At 39.2% G+C, this 26,610-nt stretch overlaps 1 protein-coding gene across 4 annotated transcripts in view; it reads left to right on the top strand.

Annotated features, from left to right (window-relative positions):
- Positions 1-26,405, top strand: part of STX7 (syntaxin 7) — a 42,566-nt gene extending 16,161 nt beyond the window's left edge. For 2 of the 4 annotated variants that reach the window (XM_049654386.1, XM_049654388.1), the window contains 8 exons: positions 11,077-11,146; positions 13,310-13,403; positions 14,098-14,235; positions 15,014-15,066; positions 15,851-15,947; positions 17,110-17,182; positions 21,574-21,656; positions 24,286-26,405. In XM_049654386.1, coding sequence (XP_049510343.1) covers positions 11,077-11,146; positions 13,310-13,403; positions 14,098-14,235; positions 15,014-15,066; positions 15,851-15,947; positions 17,110-17,182; positions 21,574-21,656; positions 24,286-24,378 — 701 coding nt within the window. In that variant the 3' untranslated portion in view covers positions 24,379-26,405. The other 2 variants (XM_049654389.1, XM_049654390.1) reach the window with 2 other exon arrangements.
- The last annotated feature ends 205 nt before the right edge of the window (positions 26,406-26,610 follow it).

Here is a 26,610-nt window from a genome sequence, read left to right as displayed (position 1 = left end):
AGTCAATATGCCTAGTAATTGTTTATTACAGAGTAGCCTCTGTTTTATTAAAATTCAAGTTTGTGATGGGTTGTGTAGCAACCTCTCACCTGCCTTGTGGTACAGCCGTCTGTGCATTTAGTTAGCTCAGTGTTGGTGTGGGAGCTGGATAGCAGATGTAGGCCAGGTGGTTTAGTTTTGGTTTCCTGCAATAGCTTTGACACTTCTTGTCCTCATCTCTTGGACTCTTTTTTGTCATTTCTCTACCAATTACTGAGCAGTATTTTCCATTAAAGAGTAATTGCCTTTTATACTCTTCTAGACTTTTTTCCAAAGCTGTTATTAATCGATTTGCCTATTCATTTATTTGGAAGAACCTAAAAGTCTTACGAAACAGTGTTCTGTAAGTCTTGGTACATTTATTTTTCCCAGTCTTTCTTCTTGTTGGAGTGTCATTCATTATCTTAGTCATTATTTGAAGAAACCATTGTTGCAGGAGCGTGTTACTGATACGGAGTATGGCCATCTACTTCTCTGGGGTAGTTTGGTCTTTATCCCACTTAAAGTCCAAGAGAATGCCCACAGACAATAAGATTCCCTCCTAGCCTGTGGACTATTATTTTCTCATTGAGGACTGTGAAAGCTTTTAGCTAAAAAATCCAACTGAGCCCTGCTTATTTGTGAATACACAGAGCTGTTGTGCTGTTGAAGCTTGGGAGGAGAGCTGGGCAGGATGGCCCAAGTGATTTTAGTTGTATACTATTGCCTGTACACCCTGCTTTGTTCAAAAATCTCTAGAAGGTATGTAGGTTAATATCTTTTAACCACAGGCATACCTGTGGAGATACTGGGGATTTGGTTGCAGACCAATAAAGTAAGTTAAATTTCCATATCCCAGTGCATATCAAGTTATATTTATACTATCCTATAGCCTATTAAATGTACAATATCTAAAGAAACGATGTACATGCTTTGACTAAAAAAATGCTTTATTGTTAACCATACTGACCATCACCTGAGCTTTCAGGGAGTCAGAATCTTTTTGCTGGAAGAGGGACTTGCCTCAAAGTTGATGCCTGCTGACTGAGCAGTGGTGGTTGCTGGAGGTTAGGGTGCCAGTGGCAATTTTTTAAAATAAGATGACAGTGAAGTTTAGTGCGTCACTCGACCCTCCCCTTCACGAACGGTTTGTCTGTAGCGTGCAATGCTGTTTCGTGGCATTTACCTATAGTAGACCTTCTTTAAAATTGGGAGTCAGCACTCTCCAACCCTGCTGCTACTTTATCAACTAAGTGTATGTAATATTCTAGATCCTCTGCTGTCATTTCAACCGTCTTCACAGCATCTTCACCAGGAGTAGATTCCATCTCAAGAAACCACCTTCTTTGCTCATCCATAAGAAGCAACTCCTTTTATATTCAAGTTTGACCATAAGATTGCAGCAACTTGGTCCCATCTTCAGGCTCCACTTCTAATTCTAGTTCTCTTGCTGTTTCCACCACACCTTCAGTTACTTCCTCCACTGGTCTTGAATCTTTCACAGTCACTCACAAGGGTTGGAATTGACTTCTTCCAAACCCCTGTGAATACTGATGTTTTGACCTCTTCCCATGAATCACAGATATTCTTCATGGCATCTAGAATGGTGAATCCTTTCCAGAGGTTTTCAATTTACTTTGCCCATATCCATCAGAGAAATCGCTATCTGTGGCAGCCATAGCCTTATGAAATGCGTTTCTTAAATAATAAGACTTGAAAGTTGACATGACTCCTTGATCCATGGGCTACAGAATGGATGTTGTGTTAGCAGCAACGAAAACAACAGTAATCTCATTGTAATCTCCATCAGAGCTCTTGGGTGACCAGGCACATTTGTCAATGAGCAGTAATATTTTGGAAGGAATCTTTTTTCTGAGCAGTAGGTCTCAACAGTGGGCTTAAAATATTCAGTAAACCTTGTTGTAAACAAATGTGCTGTCATCTAGGTTTTGTTGTTCATCTATAGAACACAGGAAGAGTAGATTTAGCATAATTCTTAAGGGCACTAGGATTCTTGGAATGGTGAATGAGCACTGGCTTCAACTGAAAGTCACCAGCTACCTTAGCCTCTAACAAGAGAGGCAGCCTGTCCTTTGGAGCTTTGAAGCCAGGCAGGGACTTCTCTCTAGCTCTGAAAGTCCTAGATGGCATCTTCTTCCAATATAAGACTGTTTCATCTTACATGAAAAATCTGTTGTTTAGTTTAGCCACCTTCATTAACTATCTTAGGTAGATCTGGATCTGGAGAAAGGATGTTGTAGTAGGGGATAACAAGTACAAGGGCCCTGAGGTGGGAGCAGAACTGGGGTGTTAGGGGAGTGGAAAGGAGGCCAGTGTGCACAGAGCTCAGAGGGAAGAATAGGAGCTGGGGTGGGGTTGGGTGAGGCCTTGCAGGCCATTGTAAAGACTCAGGCTTTTATTTCAGGTAGAACAACATTTTTAGCATTTGAATGAATGGAATGCGGAAACATAGATAGGAGAATTTTATCATATAGTCAGCATCACACTTTATTTGATCTAGATAAAACTCAAAAGGATTCATGCAGCCTAAATTTTAAGTTCCCCACCTTTTTTTTTTTTTTTTTAAGTTTATTTATTTTGAGAGAGAACTCAAGTGGGGAATTAGCAGAGAGAGGGAGAGAGAATCCCTAGCAGGCTCCACAGCACCAGCTCAGAGATTGATGTGGGGCTCAAACCCACGAACCATAAGGTCACGACCTGAGCCAAAGTCTGGTGCTTAACCAGCTGAGCCACCCAGGCACCCCAAGTTCCCCAACATTTAAACACACAGTCTTAGGATAAAATGTCTGTTAACAGAGGTTTGCTTTAATGCTGCACGACACATTTGTATAATAGGGGAGACACGGTTTCGGGCTCTACTAGTGTTCTGGATTTGTCAAGCGGTTAAGATAAATGGAGAGAGGGGCTGGAGGAGGATATATGCAAGAGAGTGAATAAGATGACTGACCATGGGGTTGAAGTTGGGCCAGGAGGCAAGTGAAGACATGGGAGGATGGGGAGGACACTGGCAAAGTGGTAGGACCAAAGGATGGAAGGTCCTGGTGGGGCAGAGGCTTGTTGTTAGAGCCAGGGTACCAGTGGGAGTGAGCAGGACGTACAGGAGGTGGTGGTTTGTAAATAGTGTGCATGACAGTAGGATTACAGAAGCGTTACAGTTACTGGTAGTGAGCCAGCATTCCATGTGATCTTGGAGTGTGTGCCTAAGGTAGAATGGGGGACAAGGTCTTGGGGTGGGGCATGCAAAGCACTGAGCCAGGGTGGCGGAAGGATCATCAACGTGTATGCTGAAATCATGGAGAACTGAGGCAGGAGTCTAGAGTGACCATGAGCCAGGAGCTAAAACCATGGGCCAGTGAGGTGGCACGGCCGAAGAACAGTTATTACAGCTGTAATGGGGAGTGGGGACAGGGTCTGTGTGTCCATTCTGTCTCAGGCTCCTTCTCATTTAGTCTTGCCTTCTGAACTTGCCTTTCTCTTTGAGTTCCTCAAGTTTCTGTTTTACCAGTGCCTGGTACCTAGCCATTTCATCTACTTCATCTAGTTGGGATCTAACTTTAAAATTGCAGTGGCCTCATTGAGTTATTTTGGGCTATAATTTTCACCCCAGCTAGGTTGTGGCAGCCTTTTTTCCTGCTGTGTTTTCTTTAAAGGGAGTTTTGCTGTTCTTTTCCGCAATTGTTATGGTCTTTTTGTGTGATTGCTGTATCTGTTCTTTTCCTCTTACTCAACAGAATGAATTTGGTTTTCCAAGGGGGGGTCCTGTGAAGGGAGAGGGAGCCGAGACCCTCTGCTCAAGGGCTCATTACTGTCTGCCATGCCCTGAGGCACCGTTTCTTTCCCCCTCTGCCTCTTGAAACCTCCTCTTGTGTGACAGGTCCTCCCCCTCCAGTTCTGATGCCCCCCCCCCCCCATCACCATGGTGGCCCCACAACACACAGCTACCTTTTTGTAAAGCATCTGCCTGCTCTTCGGGAAAGAACTTTCAGAGGTCAGCAGCCTGCGGCCTCTAGCAGGGCCCAGGCTCCTCCTTCTTCCTCCGCCAGGAGGGTGTCTGGTTCCTTCTCAGCCCTGTTCCTGGTCCCACTCAGAATGTGAGCGTACTTTTCTGGAAGTGGATACTTGTTGGTGACATCTTGGAGCTCTGCCTCCTTTATTCCTTAGGGATCCCACTCATGTGGCTTCCCACTCAGGATCTGCTCTTTTCTGTTGCTTTGGGCCACATGGATATATTTTTGAGAAGTTTTTGTTGTCCTCATTTCTCTGAAAACAAAACTTTTGTGGGTTTCCTCCCCCGCCCCCCCCCCCTTTTGTTCTCTGTAGCTTCGGAAGGGAAGAAGAGGGAAGATTCAGGAACAGACTTATACCATGTCCCGTTTTCAATCCATCTTAGCAACATCTGAGTAGCAATGTCTTGGCAAATGGATCAGAAATTAGGAGTGAGGTAACAGTTCAGAAATCACTGCCATACAAACTGGAGGTGAATTCATGACATGGCTAACAACACTGGGCTGCTTTTGGAGCAGAAGGAGAATTAATGGGCCATTTGGTGGATGACCGAAAGGCAGCTTGTCAAAAAGGAGGGTCAGGAAGGCTGGAGAGCTGGAGGAGTAGGGCTTGGCCACTGGCGAGTCCTTGCCTGGGTTTGCTGCTTACACAAATCACCTTCTCAAGGGACCACACGCGCCTCCGGGCTTTCCTTCCTTCTGATTCTAGGCTCCCTCAGAGTAGGTAAGCTGAGCAGATCCATGTGATAAAATGTTAGCACTGAATATCTTTGCTAAGAAGAGTTTGTAATGTTCCAGCCATCTTAGAAATCCAGAGTCTTGTTTACATACAGTTTTCAAGTGGCTTGATTTTGTAATTTATTTTTAAGAACCATGCCTCAGGGGCACCTGAGTGGCTCAGTTGGTTGAGCTTTCGACTCTTGATTTCCGCTCGGGTCATGATCTCACAGTTGGTGAGTTAGAGAGCCCCACATGCGTAGGATTCTCTTCTCTCCCTCTCTCTCTCTCTCTTCCGTCCCCCGCTCATGCACTCTCTCTCTCTCAAAAAATAAACATTAAAAAAAAAAAAAAAACAGGCACTGTGCCCTCAGATTTAACTCTTTATTAATCTATAGTAGCTTTAAAATACCCTACATTTCCATTTTGTCAATCTACATGCCTTTCTACGTTTGAAATATCTGGGAAGAAAACCAATGAGAGATTTAAAATTAAATGTATTTGGAGTGTTCTGAATTTGAGATAGCTTGCAGGTGTGCTAGTTAGTTTCAGGAAGGAGAGCACAGCAAACCAGTGGGCTTGGCCTCTGGAGGCGCAGACTCCATAGCGGGCTTCTCAGCTCAAGACTCATCCTTATCTTCCTCTTACCCCTTTTTGTCTCCACAGTTTGCTTCAATTCTTTCACCGACAAAGAAGATAAGCTGCCTATCCAGGTCACAAGACAGAGCATGAGATAGAGAGGATATTGGAAAAAAGCCCATAATTATTTTAGTAGCTGTCTTTCAGATTCTCTGGGGGGGATTTCCCACTTGTGATACACTTTTTAGAAGTATAATACTGTACACGTTTCTTAGTTTTTCTTGATATATGAAATAGTCCCATTTCACTCCATTTTTATTTCTTAAAGCCTTTTTGTGTTGATACTTCTTCCAACTAGCCGATAAGATTTTTTATGATATATTACCCTGTGCACCTTGTACTCTGTAATGAACCTAACCTAATGGTTCTAACTCGAATTGTAGTAAATTTACCAGTGATAGCATCTTTTGTTCTTACAGAGGTCTGTGCCGTTCCAAAATGTTTTCATATGTATCATCTTCTGTAGTACTCGAAAGTACCCTTTGAAACAGGTAGAGGGATTGATTGATAGATGAGAAAAGAGTGGAGGAGGAAAACAGTTTATTTCTTTCAACATTTAGTTGTTTTCTAGTTCAGTTTCAACTACATCATTTGTACATAACTGCTAGGTACTTCTCACTGTCAGGCAACTCTTCCCTTGTAATTATAGGATATAACTATTCTGTGTCCATTGATACATCGTCTCTGCAGTTCTCATAACTATATCAGAAATGATGAAGTCTCAGTACCCTCCTAAGGCATGGTTCACATGAGTTAGCTAACATATGTTAATATTCTTATTGTTGGGGCGCCTGCGTGGCTTGGGCGGCTGAGTGTCTGACTCTTGATTTTGGCTAAGGTCACACAGTTGTGAGATCAAGCCCTGCGTTGATCATGGAGTCAGTTGATCAGCATGGTGCCTGCTTGGGATTTTCTCTCCCCCCCCCCCCCCCGCCCCGCACCCCCTCCCACTTGTATTCTCTCTCTCTCTCTCTCTCTCAGAATAAATAAATAAACATTAAAAAAAGAGAATTTTCTTATTGTTCACTTCTGACTTTCAGGAGAAAGACATAAACTATCCCTTCATACCATTAGTTCTCCATGTATTGAGTTCATTCTTAAAATATCCAGTACAAAGTGCTTACATGCATTGTTTTCTGTTGAAGTTCATGGCAATTGAGAAAGAGGTAATTTTCTCTCCGTTTGACTGTTGAGGCAATGATAGCTTGGAGAGATTAGGTAAACGGCTGAAGGTCAGCAGCTAGGAAGAAGTGAGGTCAGGTTTCCAAATCAGGCTGTCTGGCTCCGAGGCTGCTGGCTGGTCAGCATTATACTTCTGAGTGTGGTGTGGCTGACACTGAGTCAGTCTCAACATCACCTGCTCAAGGGTTTTCCTAGCCACGGTTTTTTGTTTTTGTTTTTGTTTTTTCTGTGATTGGCTGTTACAATTCTGAGTTGTTTTTTGGGTTGAGCAATGGGAATATTTACTCTTAGAAGAGAAGATAGCCGTATTCTGTTTTTTGGAGATAGTTCTTTGAATGCACTATGTGCCTGTTAGGGCTGGCCTAGGTGCTCCCTCACGCCGGCCACTCTCACTGGTCAGACAGCATCCTCCCGCACCCCAGTGACCTCTGACAGGTTGGGACATTACATAGCCCCTCATACCAACTGCTGCCTACGATGGCAGAGATTTTTATTCTTTGCAATGGAGCATTTTTCTTAAGCACTCCACTAGATGGCAGCAGACCCGTGTGGAATAGAATAGGTCTTCTGTACTGAAGTAAGAGCCAGAAAGGGGACTGCTTTGTTTTTGAGGAAATAATAATGTACCATTTCTGGATGTGTAGGTAGTAGTATTCTCTTTATGTTATAGAAAAGTGGGATGTATTCTTTAAAGTCACCTCTCTAGAAGTGTAATGGTGCAGGTAATGCAAAAATAATGTGTTCATTGCATTCTTATAGAGGTGCATCTTGATTTAATCGTACCTCTGTGTATTAGGTGAATTTTTCTTTGAGACCCTGTTTATGGTTATGTAAAGAATTTGTTCCTTAATTTTCATGTTTCATGAAACTCTGGCGGGTACTCTGCAAAAATTTTCCTCCAGTATGCAACAAAGTAACTGTAATTCTTTCTAAATTAATGAGAAAAGAGCAGCCCTTGAAATAATCTGTCAAACCAGCACCTGTGATGTACTGATTACTTATTCTTTCTGAAAATTGCAGAAATTCAACTCTGCCTTTACATGCCTGCTTGGTGAAAAATTTGCAACATTGTTAAATATTATACCACATAGGCTTAGTAACATAGTGAGTACTTAGTACATTCAAGTAACACACTGACTCAGAGTTTGTGAATACAAAGTTTCAGCAATTTTTACTGATTTAGGACAGGGATTGGCCAACTTTTCTCTAAAGGGCCAAAGAGTAAATATTTTCAGCTTTGTGGCCACATCTGGTCTCCTGCATATTCTTCTTTTTTGTTGTTGTTTGTTTTTGCTATTTTTTTTTTAATTCTTTAAAAATGTAACAACTAGTCCGAGCTGGAAGGCAGTACAAAACAGGCCATAATTTGCTGACACTGATGTAAAAGGGTAACACCAGTCATTGAAAATGAGGTCTCTGGAATCTTGCCAGTTCATAAGATCTGAAGAAAGGACAGGCATTTATTTCCTGATCAGTTGTAGCCAGGCTGACCAGCCTTTGTGATCCACCAAAGGGCTATGAAACTTACAGCTCAATCCTTTATTCCAAGTTAGCATACACTTATTTTTGTGTTTGCTTGCTTGTTGGCTTTGGCATACATACACCTAGATTATGCAGTAATCTTTTTTAAAAAGTCTTTTACTTCTAGCCCTTGTAGCACACTGAAAATATTGTTTTGAAAACCCCCAAATCTACATTTTTAATCTTAGCTCTTCTAAATAACTGATTTCTTGGACAAGTCAGTTATTCCGTCTGATTCTCAGCATTTTTGTTTATAAAATAGGATTAAACTAATGCCACATAATACTTCTCCTAAGCTTGATTCAGTAATTTCAGCTATGTTTCCATCGGCCTTTTGTCAGATCACATGATACCTTTGAGCCTTAAGTGTAGAGCTCTACAAATTAAAGGATCACCTTGAATCAGTGTTGACATACTAAACCCCTCCCACTGTGCCTGATACATAGTGAATACTCAGTAAATGTTGAATAAATGACTAGTTGAGCACCCTTCCTTTTCTTAACTCCCTTCTTACAGATGCTTTATGTTAGAAATACATATCCTTTCTTACATAAGATTTGTTCTTTCTAATGCCCTTTTGTGGTCAGCTTTTAAAATATTCATTGAGTGTTGGGGTGCCTCTGTGGCTCAGTTGGTTAAGTGTCCATCTCTTGATTTTGGCTCAGGCCACCATCTCATGGTTTGTGAGTTCAAGCCCCACTTCAGGCTCTGCACTGACAGCATGGAGTCTGCTTGGGATTCTCTGTCTCCCTCTCTCTCTGCCCCTCCCCTGCTCATGATCTTTTTCTCTTTCAAAAATAAATAAGTAAACTTTTTAAAAAATGAATGAATAAATAAAATATTCCTTGAGTGTGAACAATGTGGTGGGTGTTAGATATACAAAAACTAATAAGACTAGTTTACTTTCAAGTCAGGGAGACAGTAAGTAATGAAATTATTTCAATTTATATGCAGGTATGGCATCCGAGGTTTCAGTCTCCAGGACTGAAGTGTCCCATTTCTTACACTTTGAAACTGTTACCAGTACCACCTCCATTTAGGCTTTTTGATTACCCTCCCATAGCAGACCAATTTTGTAGCTCTTTATTTGAAGCATTTACTCTCCTGCTTCCCCTCAGGGTTTACGTGATGTGCTTTCTTTCCCTTTTTTGGACGAGAGAGTAGGAGGCCTTATTTTACTTATATCTTCATGAAAAAGCATTCATGAAAAGCATCTAGCACTCAATTCAATGCATTCTGTTAGGCAGTAACATCATGGTAGCATTCCTAATTAACTTCATTTTATAAGATACTGTGTTATTAAAAGAATTGTTTCAGAGCGAGAGGAAGGTCATCAGCTAGAACATTTGACTTGTAAGGAATTTCAGTATCTATAAAATCTAAATAGCACTGACTAAATCTGGCTTTTGTTTACAAATACCTCATTTAAGAGTCTGCCTTTCTTTTTATGACTGCTACGAGGTCTCTTATTATTAATTACCCATATTACTCTTGGTGGAGGTAAGCAAAATGCAGAGACTCTGAAAACAGTTTTATTGCTTTAACAATCAGGGTTTTTTTCTCCCTAAGACTGGATCTGTGATGATATACTTCTCAGTGATCATGATATTATAACCAAGAAGATCTGGATATAATTAAGAATTCTAGGTATTAGGTGACCAAAAATAAATATGCATTATAGCTCGTCTCTTTTGTTTGCTATGGTGAACATACTTTTCTTTTCTTTTCTTTTCTTTTCTGTTTTTGGAAATGTGTGAATTCTTTACTTTCAGATGGATTTTCAGCTTCTACTTGACATTTTATTTGCCAGCACACATGCATAAAGCTATAGGACCTCCCCTTTTGTGAGAAATAACCTTTAAAAAAAAAAGTTGGCGCGTTTATAGACTTTGTGAGCTTAGCATGAATTTTAACTCTTGACTTCTAATTTTGAATGTTTGAAACCTACAGAAAAGTATAGGGCAGCGAACTATACCTTTTACCTGGGTTCACCAGTTGTTGACGTTTTTACACTTTTGTTTAGTATCTCTCTCTCCAAATTCAAATTTCAAAATCGAAACCCAAGATTCTTCAGTTGCCCCACATTTTTTTTTTTTATAGCATATTTTTTATTCCGATTTAGATTCCACTCCAAAATCCAACATTGCCTTATGGGTGCTTTAGTTCTTTAATTTGGAAAGCCCATCTGCCTTGTCTTTTTTTTTTCCCTTTCGTGACAATGACATTTTTAAAAGCCTAGACCAGTTTTTTTGTAGATTATCTTGCAATCTAGATTGGTCCGATTTTTTTCTCCTCATGATTAGTTTCAGGTTAAACATTGTGTGGATCATATTATGACCTTCTCATTGCATCCCATCAGGAAGCTTATCCTGCCGGGTTGTCTCATTGGTGCTGCTAAATTTGATCATTTTGTTTTAAGCAACAAATCTATCTAAGATGAAGTTAATGCTTTTATAACTAATGTCATCTGTGTGGGGATAATTTGAGATTCTGTGACTATTTTGTGGTTTCAGCATTCTTTATGATGCTTGCCTGCCTCCATTATTACATAGAAAATTCCAAATTAATTATTTCAATTCTATTATTCCTCCCTTGTTTATTAACAATAATTCATTCATTTTATATTCTACTAACTTGTGTAACTGTTACAGTTATTTTCCTTACAGTTTTTATGCCTGTTAGAGCTAAGTGTGCCATTGTTCTAAATGTTCTGAGGGGCAGGGAAGAAAATACTTCTGGATCATAAGTGCAGTTTTACATGTTAATGCCCCCACACAATTTCCTCTTGAAAATTAATGCATTATTCTAATTAGATTTAAATAAACCACTCATTTTTAATTTTTTCTCAACGTTTTCTATATTCATCTCTTTATTTTTCTTTTTCTAAGTGCCCAGTTGCCTGTATTAATTTCTAAGGTAATTTCTATTGCTCTAACATTTGTAACAATTATACATTTATTTTCCATCATAATAGCTGTGGAAATACAGAGGACCCTGAATCAACTTGGAACGCCTCAAGATTCACCTGAACTTAGGCAACAACTGTAAGTATTTAATACAAAAAAGAAAGAAAGGAAAAAAAAAAAAACACTGTTAGGTTGCTTTGATGGTATGTCATGTTATGTTCACCAGAGAAATAATGGAAAATTAATAAAATTTTTCAGCTACCTTATTTGAACCAAGCTTTTGTGTGGGTTTTTCCTTGTTCCGGGTAAGCAGATGTTTTTCTTTGAAGAGCTAGCTTACTCCAGCAAAGCAGAACTTCCTTAGTTGCCTTTCTTATACTTCCTGAATAGGTTGTTCTGATGGCTTTTGGAAAATGATACTCTAAGCTTCTCTATGTGATTTTCTTCCCATAGCTGACAGTTCCTTCAGTGATTAGATTTTTATTTGGTTTAGATCCAGTACTTACTCAATATGAATTGTTAGCCCTCTAAACACTTATACCTACATCTTTGAATTTCAGAAAGCATTAGCCTCTGTTTAAAAAAAATTAAAAGTTCTGATGAAGTTATGCAGTACATGTTTCAGTAAATTAATATGCTGCTAGAAGAACAGCAATGATATTTTGTCGTGTTACATATTTTACAGTATTTTTACACAGTTTCTCACCTGAATCTTACAAAATTAGAGTGAAATACATAGATCAATATAATTATTTTCGTTTCGCTTGTAAGGAAAATATGTCTCGGCGGGTTTGATGATTTGCCTAACATTATTCTGAACCTGAATCTTAAATCTTAATTCAGTGTTGTTACAGCCCAATTGCAAGTGATAAATATGCAGTAAATGAGACCCAAACAACATTAGCTATAGAAGGAAAAAATTGCAGGGACACCTGGGTGGCTCATGGGAGTTCGGGCCCCACATCGGACTCGGCACTGGTGGTGTGGAGCCTGCTTGGGATTCTCGCTGTCACCACTCTCTCTCTGCCCTCCTCCTCTTGTGCTTCTTCTCTCTCTCAAAATAAATAAACTTAAAAAAAAAAAAAAGAAAAAATTGCAAAGAGCAAGAAATTCAAAGATAGATGGTAGGAAATCATGTTTTTTATGAAGTACAATTTGAAGAATTTATAGTTAGGTGTAATTTATACTGATGTTTTCTGCAGTGGAGAGATGTTGGGGTGGTAAAAATGCCCCAAGTTTAAATAATAACCCATCATTTGTTAAACTAAAAGGGAATAGGAACACATAATTCTTAATAGTTATAATATTTGCTAAGGTTGGTAGTGGAGACTGTGAATAAGTAGATATCAGTAAGGTCTTCTTTTCAGAAATGTAGCTGTATTTCATTTCCTAAAGATTTTTAAAGGCTTGTTAAAGGCAGTGGACTTGGTAAATAGATAACAGTAGTTTGTAATTCTTCCTTATCAATCAAATACAGTTATCTGTGCTCTAAAATACTCTTATATAGTATCTCATTATTTTACAGGATCCTAAGTATGACTCATATAGGTGTTTAAAATGAGAGATAATATAAATGAGAAGTACTAGTGTTGTAATTTGTAAAGCATCACATTAGTATAAGCTTATTTTGTTTTTAGTCAGGTTCTTTAGTTTAAAAATCTGACTTTTTTACTTGATAAGCTAGCTAGCAAGATAGATACAGATACTGATATAACTTATTTCTTACGGGCTTTCTCTTTACAGAGAAATGCTATTATTTTTTCCACAGCAAACTTAAAAAATAGTAAATGTATATTATTATTTATTACCTCCTCCCCTCTTTTTTTAAAAGTCTGTAGAAGGATACAAATGTCCAGATAGAGAAAGAGGAGAGGATACAGGTACCTCCAGCTCTGAGAACTGGACAGAGTCTCAGGCGACAGACCTTCGTCATTTATTCAGCTAACCTCCCAGTTGCAGGATGCAGACAAAAGGCTCCCCCCCACCCCCCAAATTATCTGCAACATCACACATCCCACAGTCTGCCTTTGGCTCCAGTCATCTTCCTTTCTAAATGACTACTGATTTCTCAAAGCTTGGTTGCCATGTGTGAGTAAAGAACTTTCCATGTAATATTTGCTCAATATCTATCAAAAAATAGAACCTGGACATTTTTGTTTTCATAGAGAAGATTTAGAGCCAGCCTATAAAAAAAGGGGGGGGGGATTTTTATCAAAGTATTCATCAGGATTGATTCAACTGGCAGCATTGTAACTTAAATCTCTTCGCTCTTTGGCAATAATGTGTGTTTTCTCACTGTAGGCAACAGAAGCAGCAGTATACTAACCAACTTGCCAAAGAGACAGATAAGTACATTAAAGAGTTTGGATCCCTGCCCACCACCCCCAGCGAACAGGTATCAAGCCTTAAGACACGTTGTTGATGTATTGAATGTGAAAGAAATCACATGCATTGTAGGGTCTTTGAACTGTTATGCTAGAAAGGAAATCAAGGGGGAAAAATTGTATTTGAGATTAGTTCACAGAACACAAAACTATATTTAATTGCCCAGGTAGTATCCTGTGGTTCAATAAAGCAAGAATTATTTCCATGAAGTTGCCCTGACCCATAATTAAGCAAGTGCTCAGAAAATGCTTCCTGAGTAATTGTTTCCTGGCTTTCCAGGGCTGACTCCTTGCGACGTGCACACTCATTCAAGATGTGAGGTTTCCTAGGGGCACATATTTGTTTCCTTGCTTATTACTTAGTGGAAGTGACTACTTAGGTAAGAGTACAAGGTTTTATTTTCCTAAAAAGAAAACAAAAGGAGCTACTTCAAAATAATCTCAAAATCATGGCCCAGTCTTTAGGATGGAAATATGAGGTGAGAAATCCAGCATTTTGGACCTTTTGTCTCAAGGTGGTAAATATACATAGTATTTGGACACACTGTCGAAATGTAATTGAAGGTTAATCAGTGAGGCCCCATAATTGGGGAGTGAGTGAAAATTTCAGAATAAAATAAAGAGCCAAGTAGTGGTGAAACAACTTCTACGAATTCTCTAGAACTTCACAGTTTGATTCTAGTACGTTTCTCCCCTTTCATCTAGCGTCAGAGGAAAATACAGAAGGATCGCTTAGTGGCTCAATTCACGACATCACTGACAAACTTTCAAAAGGTCCAGAGGGAAGCTGCTGAGAAAGAGAAAGAGTTTGTTGCTCGAGTAAGAGCCAGTTCCAGAGTATCTGTAAGTATTTAATGGGGCGTTATAAAGTGAACATGTCATTCCCTTGAAAGACTACACTGGCATTTTTTTAAGTCAGAACAATCTGTGACTATTCTGGACATTAATATTTGAATATTTATTTTCAGGTTTTTCAATTTTAAGAAGGATGGTAGTTCTGTAATGTTGTAGTTATTTTGTCCATGATATAGAACCAAAATTACAGATGACTGTATAAGAATATGGGAACATTTTGTCAGAAAAGATGAGAGGTCAGATCCTGAGTGACAGTCCCACAGTGATTCGTACTAGAAGTTGTCACTTTCTGTCTGGACTAATGCAGGGAACACTTTACTCCCGGGTTATATGAAAATGATGAAAATGAACAGAGTGAATTATTGTGTGAATATTGAAAATAAATATAAGAGAAAATAAATGTAAGGATAAGTTAAAGTGGAATTTTTAGTTAATCTAATTTTATATTCCCTTAGAAACTATTGCAAGATGTTTCCTTGTTCCTTAACGTAGAGGTTCCAGGACTATATTATATTTTAATCAAATAATATTTATTATTTGGCCGTTTGGAATATTTAATAAATTCCTTTCTTGTCAGCTTAGGATACAATTTTAATATTACTTGAAGCACTTGACCTAAAAAATTAGAACAAGAACATTTCTCTTTTCTCTACCCATGTGTGCACATGCGTACATAAATCAGCTTAGATTATTATAAGAGAAAATGTGAGTGTTGTGTGTTTTTTCTTTGCCCTTTCTCAATCTGTCCTATTACTAAATTATTCAGGGTGGTTTTCCTGAGGACACCTCAAAGGAAAGGAATCTTGTATCCTGGGAAAGGTAAGAAATACAAAACATACTGATCAAAAGATAATTTTCCAAATTCACTCTATATATTATGGTCTCTAGAACAGAATGAAAGCTTTCAGTTTCTTATATCTTAAATATCCTCAGTTATTTATAAATAGCAATAAATTTGAACTTTTTTTCAAAATAGTTATTTATAAAATATATAAATATATAAAATATGCTTGGGGTGCCTGCTGGCTCAGTCGGTTAAGTGTCCGACTCTTGATTTCAACTCAGGTCATGATCTCATGGTTCGTGAGTTCGAGCCCCACCTCAGGCTCTGCACTGACAGTGCAAGAGCCTGCTTTACATCCTCTCTCTCCTCCTCTCTCTCTGCCCCTCCCCTGCTCACTTTCTCTGTCTCTCTCAAAATAAATAAAATAAAGATTAAATATATATATGTATAATGTATATAATATTTCAATATAGCAGTAATAATTTGTAAATAATGATATATCCAAATAAATGTTATTGACTTATTATTTGATGTAGATTATTTCCTCATGTGAGGTTGAAGTCAACCAAGAAGAAATACCCAGTTGCTAAATATAGCTTCCAGTAATTAAATATTAACTCTGAAAAGTAATGTAAATGAAATGAAACATGAGAAAATGTGATTAATACTTCTGTTATAGTCTTAAAATTTAAGAAATTTAAGCAGTTCTCTGACTTTGAAGAAAAGATACTCTATTTCGTATTTCTGAAATAGGAAAAGAATTCCTACTATTTTAATACCAGTCTTTTTTTTTGCTTTTTTCCATATTCTGCCTGTTAGCCAAGCTCAACCTCAGGTGCAGGTGCAGGATGAAGAAATTACAGAAGATGACCTCCGCCTTATTCATGAGAGAGAATCTTCTATTAGGCAACTTGAGGTAAGCTTTGTGTGGCCATTGGGTGGCAGCTGTGTTCTCAGTGTGTTTGTGACAATTCTGGGGGAGGGGCTGGGGAAGAAAACTAAATGTATCAGTGTGGGGGTATTTCTTACCAATGAGAATAATTCCCTTTTAAAAAATAAATCCCTTTAGAATTTGTGCTAAAATGAGAGACCCGACCTCCCTCGTCTCCAGATTTGTTTTTTATCCTGTCAGGTCACCACCGCAGGTCCTTCACATGGAGGAAATCTCAGTTCAGAGATGTGTGTTCAGGGAGCCTGGATGGCTTCTGTAGCACATGGTACACCTCAGACCCGCCTGAGTGAGACTGGACAGGGGCTTGACACGTATCTTATTTCTCTGTAACATGTTCTTGACCTCAAAGAGCTCTAAAGGGATTAGTAAGCCTCAGTTCTTGTGGAACCCACCTATTCTCTAGAAGGTGGGCTGATAATAGCTAACAGTAGCTACAGTTTATTAAGGGTTTTCAAGCCCCATGTGATCAATTTTTTGCATGATCTCATTTAGTTCCCCTAAAAACTTGAAGTAGTTAACTATGTTGTCATCATCACCATTTTATAGGCAGGGAAATAAGGCACAGGATGAATATGTAAATTGCCCCCCCCCCATAAAATATTTTAACTTTATTCTTTAATAGGGCAAAATAAAAGTTATTGGATATTAAAGAAAAGTAAATTTATAACTTCTTCATCACTGTTCCATTGCATAATCAAATTTATTAATGTGAGACTTTAAAATTATACCTAATGTTTTGTACTTTTACAGTGTCAAATTGATGTGTAAGTTTTTACTAGAAATATAGCCTAACAATAATTTGTTTTACTCTTGTGAGGAAATACTGCTAGTGATAACAAAACTATCAGATTACATGAACATAAACTCAGTAACCCAGGGCCCTTCTCTCATAGATTCCTGGTTTCTATGCTGCCTCGTTTGGTATTTTTAACGTCACAAACTTACTTTTAAAGAACTGGTTACAGTTGTTCAAGGTCATGTTACTTAGGATTAATTATAGTAAAGTAGTTTCCTGATATTTCCAAAATTTATGGTTTAAGTCTACATGCATTCTCACTTAATTTTTGCCTTTTGTGGGTTGGGGGCTGAATTTCTGATTGTAATAATATGTGCTTTTTTCTCTCAGGCTGATATTATGGATATTAATGAAATATTTAAAGATTTGGGAATGATGATTCACGAGCAAGGAGATGTAATAGGTAAGCCCTGCTGAAGTAGGAACAGTCTATAGCAATTTACCTGTGATAACTTCTTTTTTGTTTTGTTTTTATTTTTGAGAGAGAGAGAGAAAGTGTGTGAGCAGGGGAGGGCCCGAGAGAGAGGGAGACAAAGAATCCAAAGCAGGCTCCAGGTTCTGAGCTGTCAGCACAGAGCCCAATGCAGGGCTCGAACTCACAAACCACAAGATCATGACCTGAGCTGAAGTCGGATGCTTAACCGACAGAGCCACCCAAGTGCCCCCCCACCTTTTTTAAAAAAAAATTTATTTATGAAAGAAAGAGACAGGGCATGAGCTGGAGGGCGAGAGGGAAAGGGAGGCACGGAATCTGAAGCAGGCTCCAGGCTCTGAGCTGTCAGCACAGAGTCCGACCAGGCTCGAACTCAGTGAACCCCAAAATCATGAGCTGAGCCAAAGTCAGATGCTTAACAGACTGAGCCACCCAGGTGCCTCTACCTGTGGTTACTTCTCAACCGAGAGTAACCCCTCTCTCTTTCAGACCCCCTAGTATTAAAAGCACAGCCTCTGCAACAGACAAAGCATTACCCTTGGCATTATCTAAAACAGATCTTCTTTTTGGCTCCTACTGATCAAATCAACCAGCTTCATTTATTTGAGTCTCTAAATCTAATAAGAACCTGCTGCTGCAGAGACCATGGAAGGCACCACATAGCCTCATTGCCACTTATTTGCAGGACCCCTGGTTTCCATCTCAACCCCCGTTAATTCTCATCCCACCAAGCACTTTCTGCAAAACTTGTGCTATTTATAATTGTGCATGCTATCTTATCTTTTAGATTGGAAGGAATAGGTAGCTATTTGCCTAATCATTTATTCTGCTATCTTTTTGGTAGATTAATTTAGTTGTATTAGATGGTAAGCATTCTTTTATAGATTCTTTTAAAAAATAATCAGTGACTAAGACTCCCTATAAGTTTTAAATGTGATAGCTTTTCAGTTAAGGTATAACTGGACTGATCAAAATCCTGATCATTTTTATCATTTGGAAATATGAAGATACCAGTGGATGTATCTAAAGATACATTCAGTATATTTTCTGAATTTGGTTCAGTTTAAATACTTGGACCTATACTTTGCTACAAATAAGTGTTTTGTGTCCATTCTTACCCTTCTCTGTAGTTACAGTAGATCACAGGATAAAATTTCAAAAACCAGTTCTTTCATTCATCCAGTCAATATTTATTGAGTGCCTAGTATATGCAAGCACAAATCTAGGCATTGGGGATTTAGCTGAAATTAGACAAATGGTAAAAGACCCTGCTTTCATGAATCTTATAATCTAATTGGAGGAGAGAGAGAATTTTTATAAAAGGAAAGAAAAGTAAGTAAATGCTGATTAGTGCTATCGGGGAAAATAGCAAAAGTAGGAGGATGGGGCTGCTTGCAGTAGAGAATGTTACGGCTCTTCTAGGGTAGTCAGGTAAGACCTTACTGGTAAGTGACATTTTAGTGAAGACTTCATGAAAATAAGGGAGTAAGTGAAAGAAAATCTTCTAGGCAGAGCAAAGGACAGTTGCAAAGGCCTTCAGGTAGAAGCATGTCTGATGCTTTTGGTGAGTGAAATGAGTAAGAGGGAGTGGGAGATGATGTCAGGAATCATAAAGTTCAGCATCATATAAGATCCTGAGCCATTATGAGGACTTTTATTATTACTAATGGATGGAAAGCCACAGGAGGATTTGAGCAGAGTGTTATCATCTGACTTGTTTTTTTTTTTTTTTTTATTGTATTGTATTTTGAGAAAGAGTGAGTGCACATGGAGGAGAGGGGCAGAAGGAGAGAGAAGGAGAAGCAGAATCTTAAGCAGATCAATACTCAGTGTGGAGCCCGATGTGGGGCTTGATCCCACAATCCTAGGATCGTGACCTGAGCTGAAATCAAGAATTGGATGCTCAACCAACCAAGCCACCCAGGCACCTGCCCTGACTTAGGTTTTAAAACACTCACACTGGCTACTAGTTTGAGAGCAGACTATCAAAGGGCAAGACTAAAAGCAAAGAGACCACTTAAAAGGTGATCGCTGCAATCTGGGTGGGCAGTGTGTTGCCTTGGATCAAGATGGAAGCAGCATGGGAATGCAAGCTGGTGCGGCCAGTCTGGAAAACAGTATGGAGGTTCCTCAAAAACTAAAAATAGAACTACCCTACAACCCAGCAGTTGCACTACTAGGCATTTATCCAAGGGATACAGGTGTGCTGTTTCGAAGGGACACATGCACCCCTGTGTTTATAGCAGCACCATCGACAATAGCCAAAGTATGTAAAGAGCCCAAATGTCCATCGATGGATGGATGGATAAAGAAGATGTGGTTTATATATACATTGGAGTATTACTCAGCAATCAAAAAGAATGAAATCTTGCCATTTGCAACTACGTAGATGGAACTGGAGGGTATTATGCTAAGTGAAATTAGTCAGAGAAAGACAAAAATCAAATGACTTCACTCATATGAGGACTTTAAGAGATGAAACAGATGAACACAAGGGAAGGGAAACAAAAACTATAAAAACAGGAAGGGACGGAACAGAAGAGACTCATAAATATGGAGAACAAACTGAGGGTTACTGGAGGGGTTGTGGGAGGGGGATGGGCTAAATGGGTAAGGGGCACTAAGGAATCTACTGCTGAAATCGTTGCACTATATGCTAACTGATTTGGATGTAGATTTAAAAAAAAAAAAAAGCCATTCACCATGATTAAGTGGGATTTATTCCCGGTTTGCAAGGGTGGTTCAATATTCGCAAATCAAGCAACTTGATACAAATTGAGCATGATACACGCACTGAGCATGGAGTCTGAAGGTTCTCCACCCCCCTTCCCCCTCCCTCCCTCCCTCCCTGTCGTTCTCCCTCTTTCTCTCTCCTTCTGTCCCTCTCCCCTGCTAATGTTCTCCTCATAAAATAAAATAAAATAAAATAAAATAAAATAAAATAAAATAAAATAAAAAAGATGGAAGTAGCAAAGTGGTGAGAGGTAGTGGAATTCTGGATAGTTTTAAAATGTAAAACCAAAAGGATTTACTGACTGGCTAGATGTGGATATGAGACAGAATTAATTCAAGGACAACTCTTTCTTTAAGGTTTTAGCCAAGCCCAGGAAAACAATGATGTTGCCATTTTCTAAGATGTAGGAATCTGTAACTCCAGCTAGTATAGAGGGCTAGGAATCAACAATTTTTGGATATGTTGAAATGAGGTAGGTTTGCTTGGCAGGCAGGAATTTGAGGTGAAATAAATTAATGTTAGTTCGGTTTTTTGCTCCCATGGTCAGCTGTAAGGGTTCAGGTTGGGGTTTTGTCACATAAATCTGACTAAAGTAGGTGGCAAGGGAGCCAAGGGTGAATGTAAGAAAGTGTGGGCAAGTGGTAGCCCTGGGGATCCCAGCTGGGTAAGGAGGAAAGTGAGGACAGGCAGTGTGTTGAGGGACAGTGACATAGTGCTAGGGTCAGTGAAGTCATGGTTTTCAAAAGAGTGTGCTGTAAAGGTCACGTGATGCTCAGAGACTGAGGTGTGGAACTGAGTTTATAGAGAAACTGCAGTTATTGATCGTGATAAGGTTTGGGATACAATCATGGAGGTCGGTGCCCGGAAAAGGAGAATAGGCAAAGTCATTGAAAATGTGTGGTCAGGGCACTGAGAAGGCTGAGTATTAGCAGGTCAACAATTGGCTGGTGAAATCTCCAGTTGTATAACAGGAGAAGCGTCAAAGTGAATCTAGAGCTAAAATATTCCAAGAATGAAGGAAAGACCATGTTTGCTACAAGGGGGTTGGATGCATTTGCAAGCATGAGCTCTCCTTTTGAGAGTTGGTAGGGAGGAGGGAGAGGCAGTGATCTCGTGCTGCAGGGTGACCCCATTTCCACCTGTAGGCCAGAGCAGCTAGGGAAGCAGAACTTACGAAGGCTCATGGGTTCCCCAGGGGGGCTGGGTTTCAGCACAGAAGTAGCTTGATGATGACCACAGAGCAAGTGCTGGTTTTCGATACTCTGTTTACCCTCAGGAACAGTTGTTAGATGTTTAGTACCGCATTGGCCATTGGAGCCCGCAGACTAAATAGTACACTTCAGGGGTAACCAGGTAGACCTGGGGCTGTGTTGTAGTGAAGATGATCCAGTTTCTTTTCAAATATTTGTGTGTCATTTGGATCATTTGAGAAATAGTGCAGGGAAGAGTCACAGCCAATTTAACAAAAATTTTGACTTCACCCACATACTATTAATGTTAACATTTGAATAGTGAACATGGTTGATCTTACGTTGAATGAAATCTTGTGACGTGTGCAGCTCTCTTACTGGGGCATCAGCACCCGTCTAGCAGTTTTGCATGTCTGTATGTCTCTTTTCTTTTAAAGATAGCATAGAAGCCAACGTGGAAAACGCGGAGGTGCACGTTCAGCAAGCAAACCAGCAGCTGTCAAGAGCAGCAGAATATCAGGTAATATTTACTGCAGTAAATTAACTCATAACTTTGAGTTTCAGCTCTGTGTGTGTGAGAGAGAGAGAGATCGAGAGATCAGTCGGGTGTAAAGTAGCTGGAGATGTTCAAGTTTAAAATCCCATGGAAGACAGGTCAGATACCTGGTCAGTATAAAAAATAGCCTGTCTTGGGGCGCCTGGGTGGCTCAGTCGGTTAAGCGGCCGACTTCGGCTCAGGTCATGATCTCACGGTCCATGAGTTCGAAACCCCGCGTCGGGCTCTGTGCTGACAGCTCAGAGCCTGGAGCCTGTTTCAGATTCTGTGTCTCCCTCTCTCTGCCCCTCCCCTGTTCATGCTCTGTCTCTCTCTGTCTCAAAAATAAATAAACATTAAAAAAAAAAAATAGCCTGTCTGTTCCCAGGGTTGAACCAGAATTGTGGCCCACAGGGATAGGAAATTCAGTGTTTAGAGTCCTGAGGGGAGCAGGAGATACCTCTAGGCATTTCTCACAGCTGGTGATCTCTGATGCCAGCCCTACCCTTTGTTTCTCTCACTCTTTCCTTTCAGCCTTGTTTTTTTGTTTTTTTTTGTTTTTTTTTGGTCCGTGACTTTCTGCACCAAGGAGGCAAAGATCTTTGTTCTAGAGAGTTCTCTTAATTCCTATGGCAATATATTCACTTGGAGTGCCCCTGATCACTAGGTATTCTGTCCACATTCAGCAGACCCTTCAGGAATGAATTGATCTCTTATGTGAATCAGGTTAATACAGGGAGTCCCTCTATATGTGACAAACAGAAAGTATGTGAAAGTACTCCACCAACATTAGGACCATGAGCTATTCATATAGCTTATGATATGAAGACAGTAAGGATAAGGCCCTTTTAAAACTCCCCTTTTTGTCGTTGTTTATAATTATTTTCTCAGACCTTATTGCCTTCTTATAAAATATCTAAGATATTGTCACCATCTTAGGTATTTTCAGTTGCTTTTCACCTTTGTTACTAACCCCAGAAGTTTCCTTTCATTGCAGTGCCGTTTTTCACTAGACAAACCACTGCATCCTTGGTGATACATTGAGAACAATGAAGCTCTATAGAAATTGCTGAGTTACAGCCCGTTGTATTCAGTGATGCAGTAACTGTCACTCACCTTTACCTTCTGTGGGCCAGTGATTCAGGTGTGTGGCTCAGCAGAATTAATGTCACAGACTGGAGGTATCATTCATAAATAGTTGAACACACCCGCATAGCCACAGATGCTAGGTTACAACTGCTCAAAACATAGCGGTTAGCAGGATGTATCAGTAACTAGGCTTACCTGCCATGTTGTTTTGCTTTTGGATTTTGGAGGGGTGTAGATATGTCTCCAAGTTTTACTTTCCCCTTGGGGAAGGGCCAGCCTACCTCCACCCTGGGGAAAAGGAGCACATCTTCCCAGTCTTCTCACCTCCGTATCTGGAGCTGCCCCATACTTAACCCCACAGGCCCTGGAGGGAGAACGAAAGAGCCATGCAGCACAAGCACTGGGGAGAAAAGCAGCTTCCTCCAGTTCTCCTTGGAGGCCTTGGTATTAAAGTCATGTCTCTGCAAAATACGGCACTTCTCAATAGTGTGGGTGAACCCTGAGTGGAAGGGCAGCTGATAGAGGCTCTTATCGCTGCAGTACCCTACCCCCCACCCCATGCTAGCGAGGGTGCCCTGGGCGCAGATGTCCTGTAGTGGGGAGCCTGTGATTGTTCTTAAAGGTGTATTATACTTGTGTCTGTGGTACTCACATGGAGTCTGGGGAAAATACGTAGGCAGGATGCTGCTGAAACTTCAGAGAAATCGTGCTTCATTTATGAGGAATATTCAGTTGAAAAAGTTGCTGACTATGTGGTATACGGAAAGTCATTATAGTTTTCAGGAGAATTTCACAGAAACCTATCTTTCTGGAAATTTTATGGTACTCCTAGTCGACACAAAGAAAATTTACAGATTTTTTTACTTTGTAAGAAAAAGGATTCCTGCATGTTGCTGTGAGATACGCAAGCCATTAAAGAAATCTGGAAATCTACAGCTGGGCCAGAAATGAAGAACGGAACAAAACTTTTAACCTTTGTATTTTAAATGACTGTATTATAACTTTTTAGCTGTTTGGTTTTTATTTGTATGTTGAGATTTTTCATGCAGTTTCTGTTGATATTGAAGAATGGGAATTTTGGAAACTAATACTTCAGGAAAAATTGCCAAGCATTCATGTTTGTTGATATTTTCAGAGAACTCATTTTGAAGAGCAACTCTTTGATAAAAATTTTAAAATGTGTAAGCTTTTAAGCTGTTCTTAGTTTTTACGCATAGGTAACCTCAGTCTTTTTAAGTCAGTAACCTATTTGCGTCTCTTTTTTAAGCCCTTTTAGAAAAATGACCGATAAAGGTTGAATGATTAGCCCCTGAATTAAACCACTAATTTAAGAAGACTATTTTTTGAAAGAATAGTGCCATTTGTATTTGAAGAGATTTTGGAGAAGCAAAAAAGTATAGCCAAAAATCTGAGGGCAGTTAATTACTATTGGTTTTACTCTAGAAATGAACCAAATGATTTTTCAGTTGCTATAGAGATGCTCCCCTACACATATAAACATGTTTTTTTGTTTTTGCATCTGTAGCGCAAATCCAGAAAAACCCTGTGCATCATCATTTTTATCATTGTCATCGGACTTGTAATTCTCGGTCTCATCATATGGAGAGTGAAAGGCTGAATTATAAAGGAGCACACTGTTGCACTACATTCTCTAAATTATGTACGAAGATTCCTGTAATCATTTTTTTTATTATTATTATTATTCTAAAGCTACTGCATAAAGGATGGCTCCCATACTTTGTTATTTTTATTTGGCAGGGGGAAGTTTCTTTTAGATTCAATCTGATATTTTCTAATACTGAAAGTTTTCTTGGTATCACTGCTGGCGTAACTTCTGTGCTTTTCAATCTAGTAACTCTGAGGTTTTGTCCACGATGTATATGCTTTTCATTTATAATTTATTTGCCCTGTTGACTTAGCTTTTGGAATCAGTAAATTTAAAGGTGTGTGTGTGTGTGTGTGTGTGTGTGTGTGTGTGTGTGTGTTCTGTGTGCATCTGTCTCTGTCACAGAGTGACATGCGCCCAGATTTGTGTGACTTCAATTAAAAATGTCAAATTTAATTTTGATATGGGCCAGCAGAGGAAATATTCCCAGTAACGTAGGGAAAATTAACCCACCTGTTTGTGGTGGTTTGTTTTCTTTCGTTTTCTGGTTCATAACAGCACAAATTATCTATTTAACTTTTATTGTTGGTTTTCTCTTAAGACCTTCGTTTACTCTAAATGAAATCAGTGAGTAATTTCCTAGAATATCTCATCCTCCTGATGTGTATATATTAAACATTTGCTGTAGATTGCCTAGTAAAATACTAAGGATAATTGTTTTTGCATAGGACCTGTTTAAGTCTGATGTTTGCTGGGGTCTGTGTAGTCACTATAAATGTTAAATGTAATTTGGAGGAAGAGTATGAAAAATCAGTTCATACTATGTTAGAAATCTGGAGACACAACTTGTTATTCTGCTGTGTACTTCCACAGCTATTAGGATGGAAAATTAATTACCTTCCCTGAAATCCTTCAGAATTATGGCTACATGTATATCCTTGGGTCAGAATTACTTTGGGGGAGCAACTTTCCCAGAATTGTTGTTTTTGAGCACTAACACTTAAAATTTAATGTTTACCTTGCATACCATTTTGTACCATCCTCCATTAGAAAACAATTTGGATGTTTGCCAATTAACCACTTGCCTTTTTAAATCAATGTTGTTTTGATGCACTAATCTGAATACTGTAAAGAAGTTTGTCTTAGTTTATAGTTTGTATTTTATAACAATGTTCTTATATAGCAGTTTGATAGTGAAGTCAGTGTTTTACATGGCAAGCTATGAGACTCCAAATGGGAACAAATAAAATAATTAAGTAAAAAGCGTGTCTTTGCAACCAGAATAAAGATGATTTTAAAAGTGTCTGGATAGTTCTACTTTGTGAGGACTCTGCTTTGGTGGGACCAGCACTTGACATAACCACACAGCAGCCCTTCTGTCTTTCTGGAGTACCAGTTTACTCAAAGTGTTTTATTTTGGCAACCTTTAAAAGTTTTGCTACTAGTAGGAGCTGCCTTGCATGTCAGCAAAACTCCCATTGTTTTCCTACAGGAGACTGTAGAAAACGTTCTTGTGAGTGAGTGATTGGAAGCTTTGAGACTCTGTTTCCCAAATCAGCTTGCTTTAGTGAACAAGATGGGCTATGCAGGGGAATTCGTACAAATACTACCTGATCTGAGGTCAGCGCAAGCCCACCAGACCTGCTTGAACATGAAAGAAGTGTGCTGTTTCGTGTGAGAAGCCAGTATCTTACAGCTACATAAAACTCCCAGTGGCTCCCACAAGTCAGCTCAATTTTTTGCCAGGGTTGTACTTGATAAAATGTTTATTCTCATATAAGCACATTCACTTATTCTGTTCACTCTATGGTGAGTTCCCAGTGATAGCAAAAGTACTTAATATTTTTTGACTGGTTTTAGCACCTTCATTTAAAGTAATATTTTATAAATTATTTTAACTGGGACACAGATCAGTGATTAAAAACAGGAACTGTAGTGGCTTGCATTCTTTTGAGAAATACTGACTTTGAGGGAAAATTTTACCCCGGAATGCTTGTAACACAAAGAATAGTCTCGATTTGAAAATATAAAACGAAAAACATAGTACAATAATAGCAAAGGTTTTCAGGTTCTTGAAGTTTCCTTTAGGTTAGTTTTAGAATCGCTTTGGAAGGTGAAGCTTACACTGTGGACAATAAAATGGGAGTGGTTGGTAGGACTGTCTACTTATTTGAATCTGAGTCCAACTGAGTCTGAAACTGAAGAAGCTTCCTCATCAGGTGACACATACTGTTCATTTTAACG

This window comes from Panthera uncia (assembly GCF_023721935.1).
Source record: "Panthera uncia isolate 11264 chromosome B2 unlocalized genomic scaffold, Puncia_PCG_1.0 HiC_scaffold_24, whole genome shotgun sequence".
Taxonomy (NCBI): domain Eukaryota; kingdom Metazoa; phylum Chordata; class Mammalia; order Carnivora; family Felidae; genus Panthera; species Panthera uncia.
This window is presented reverse-complemented; position numbering and strand designations above follow the sequence as displayed.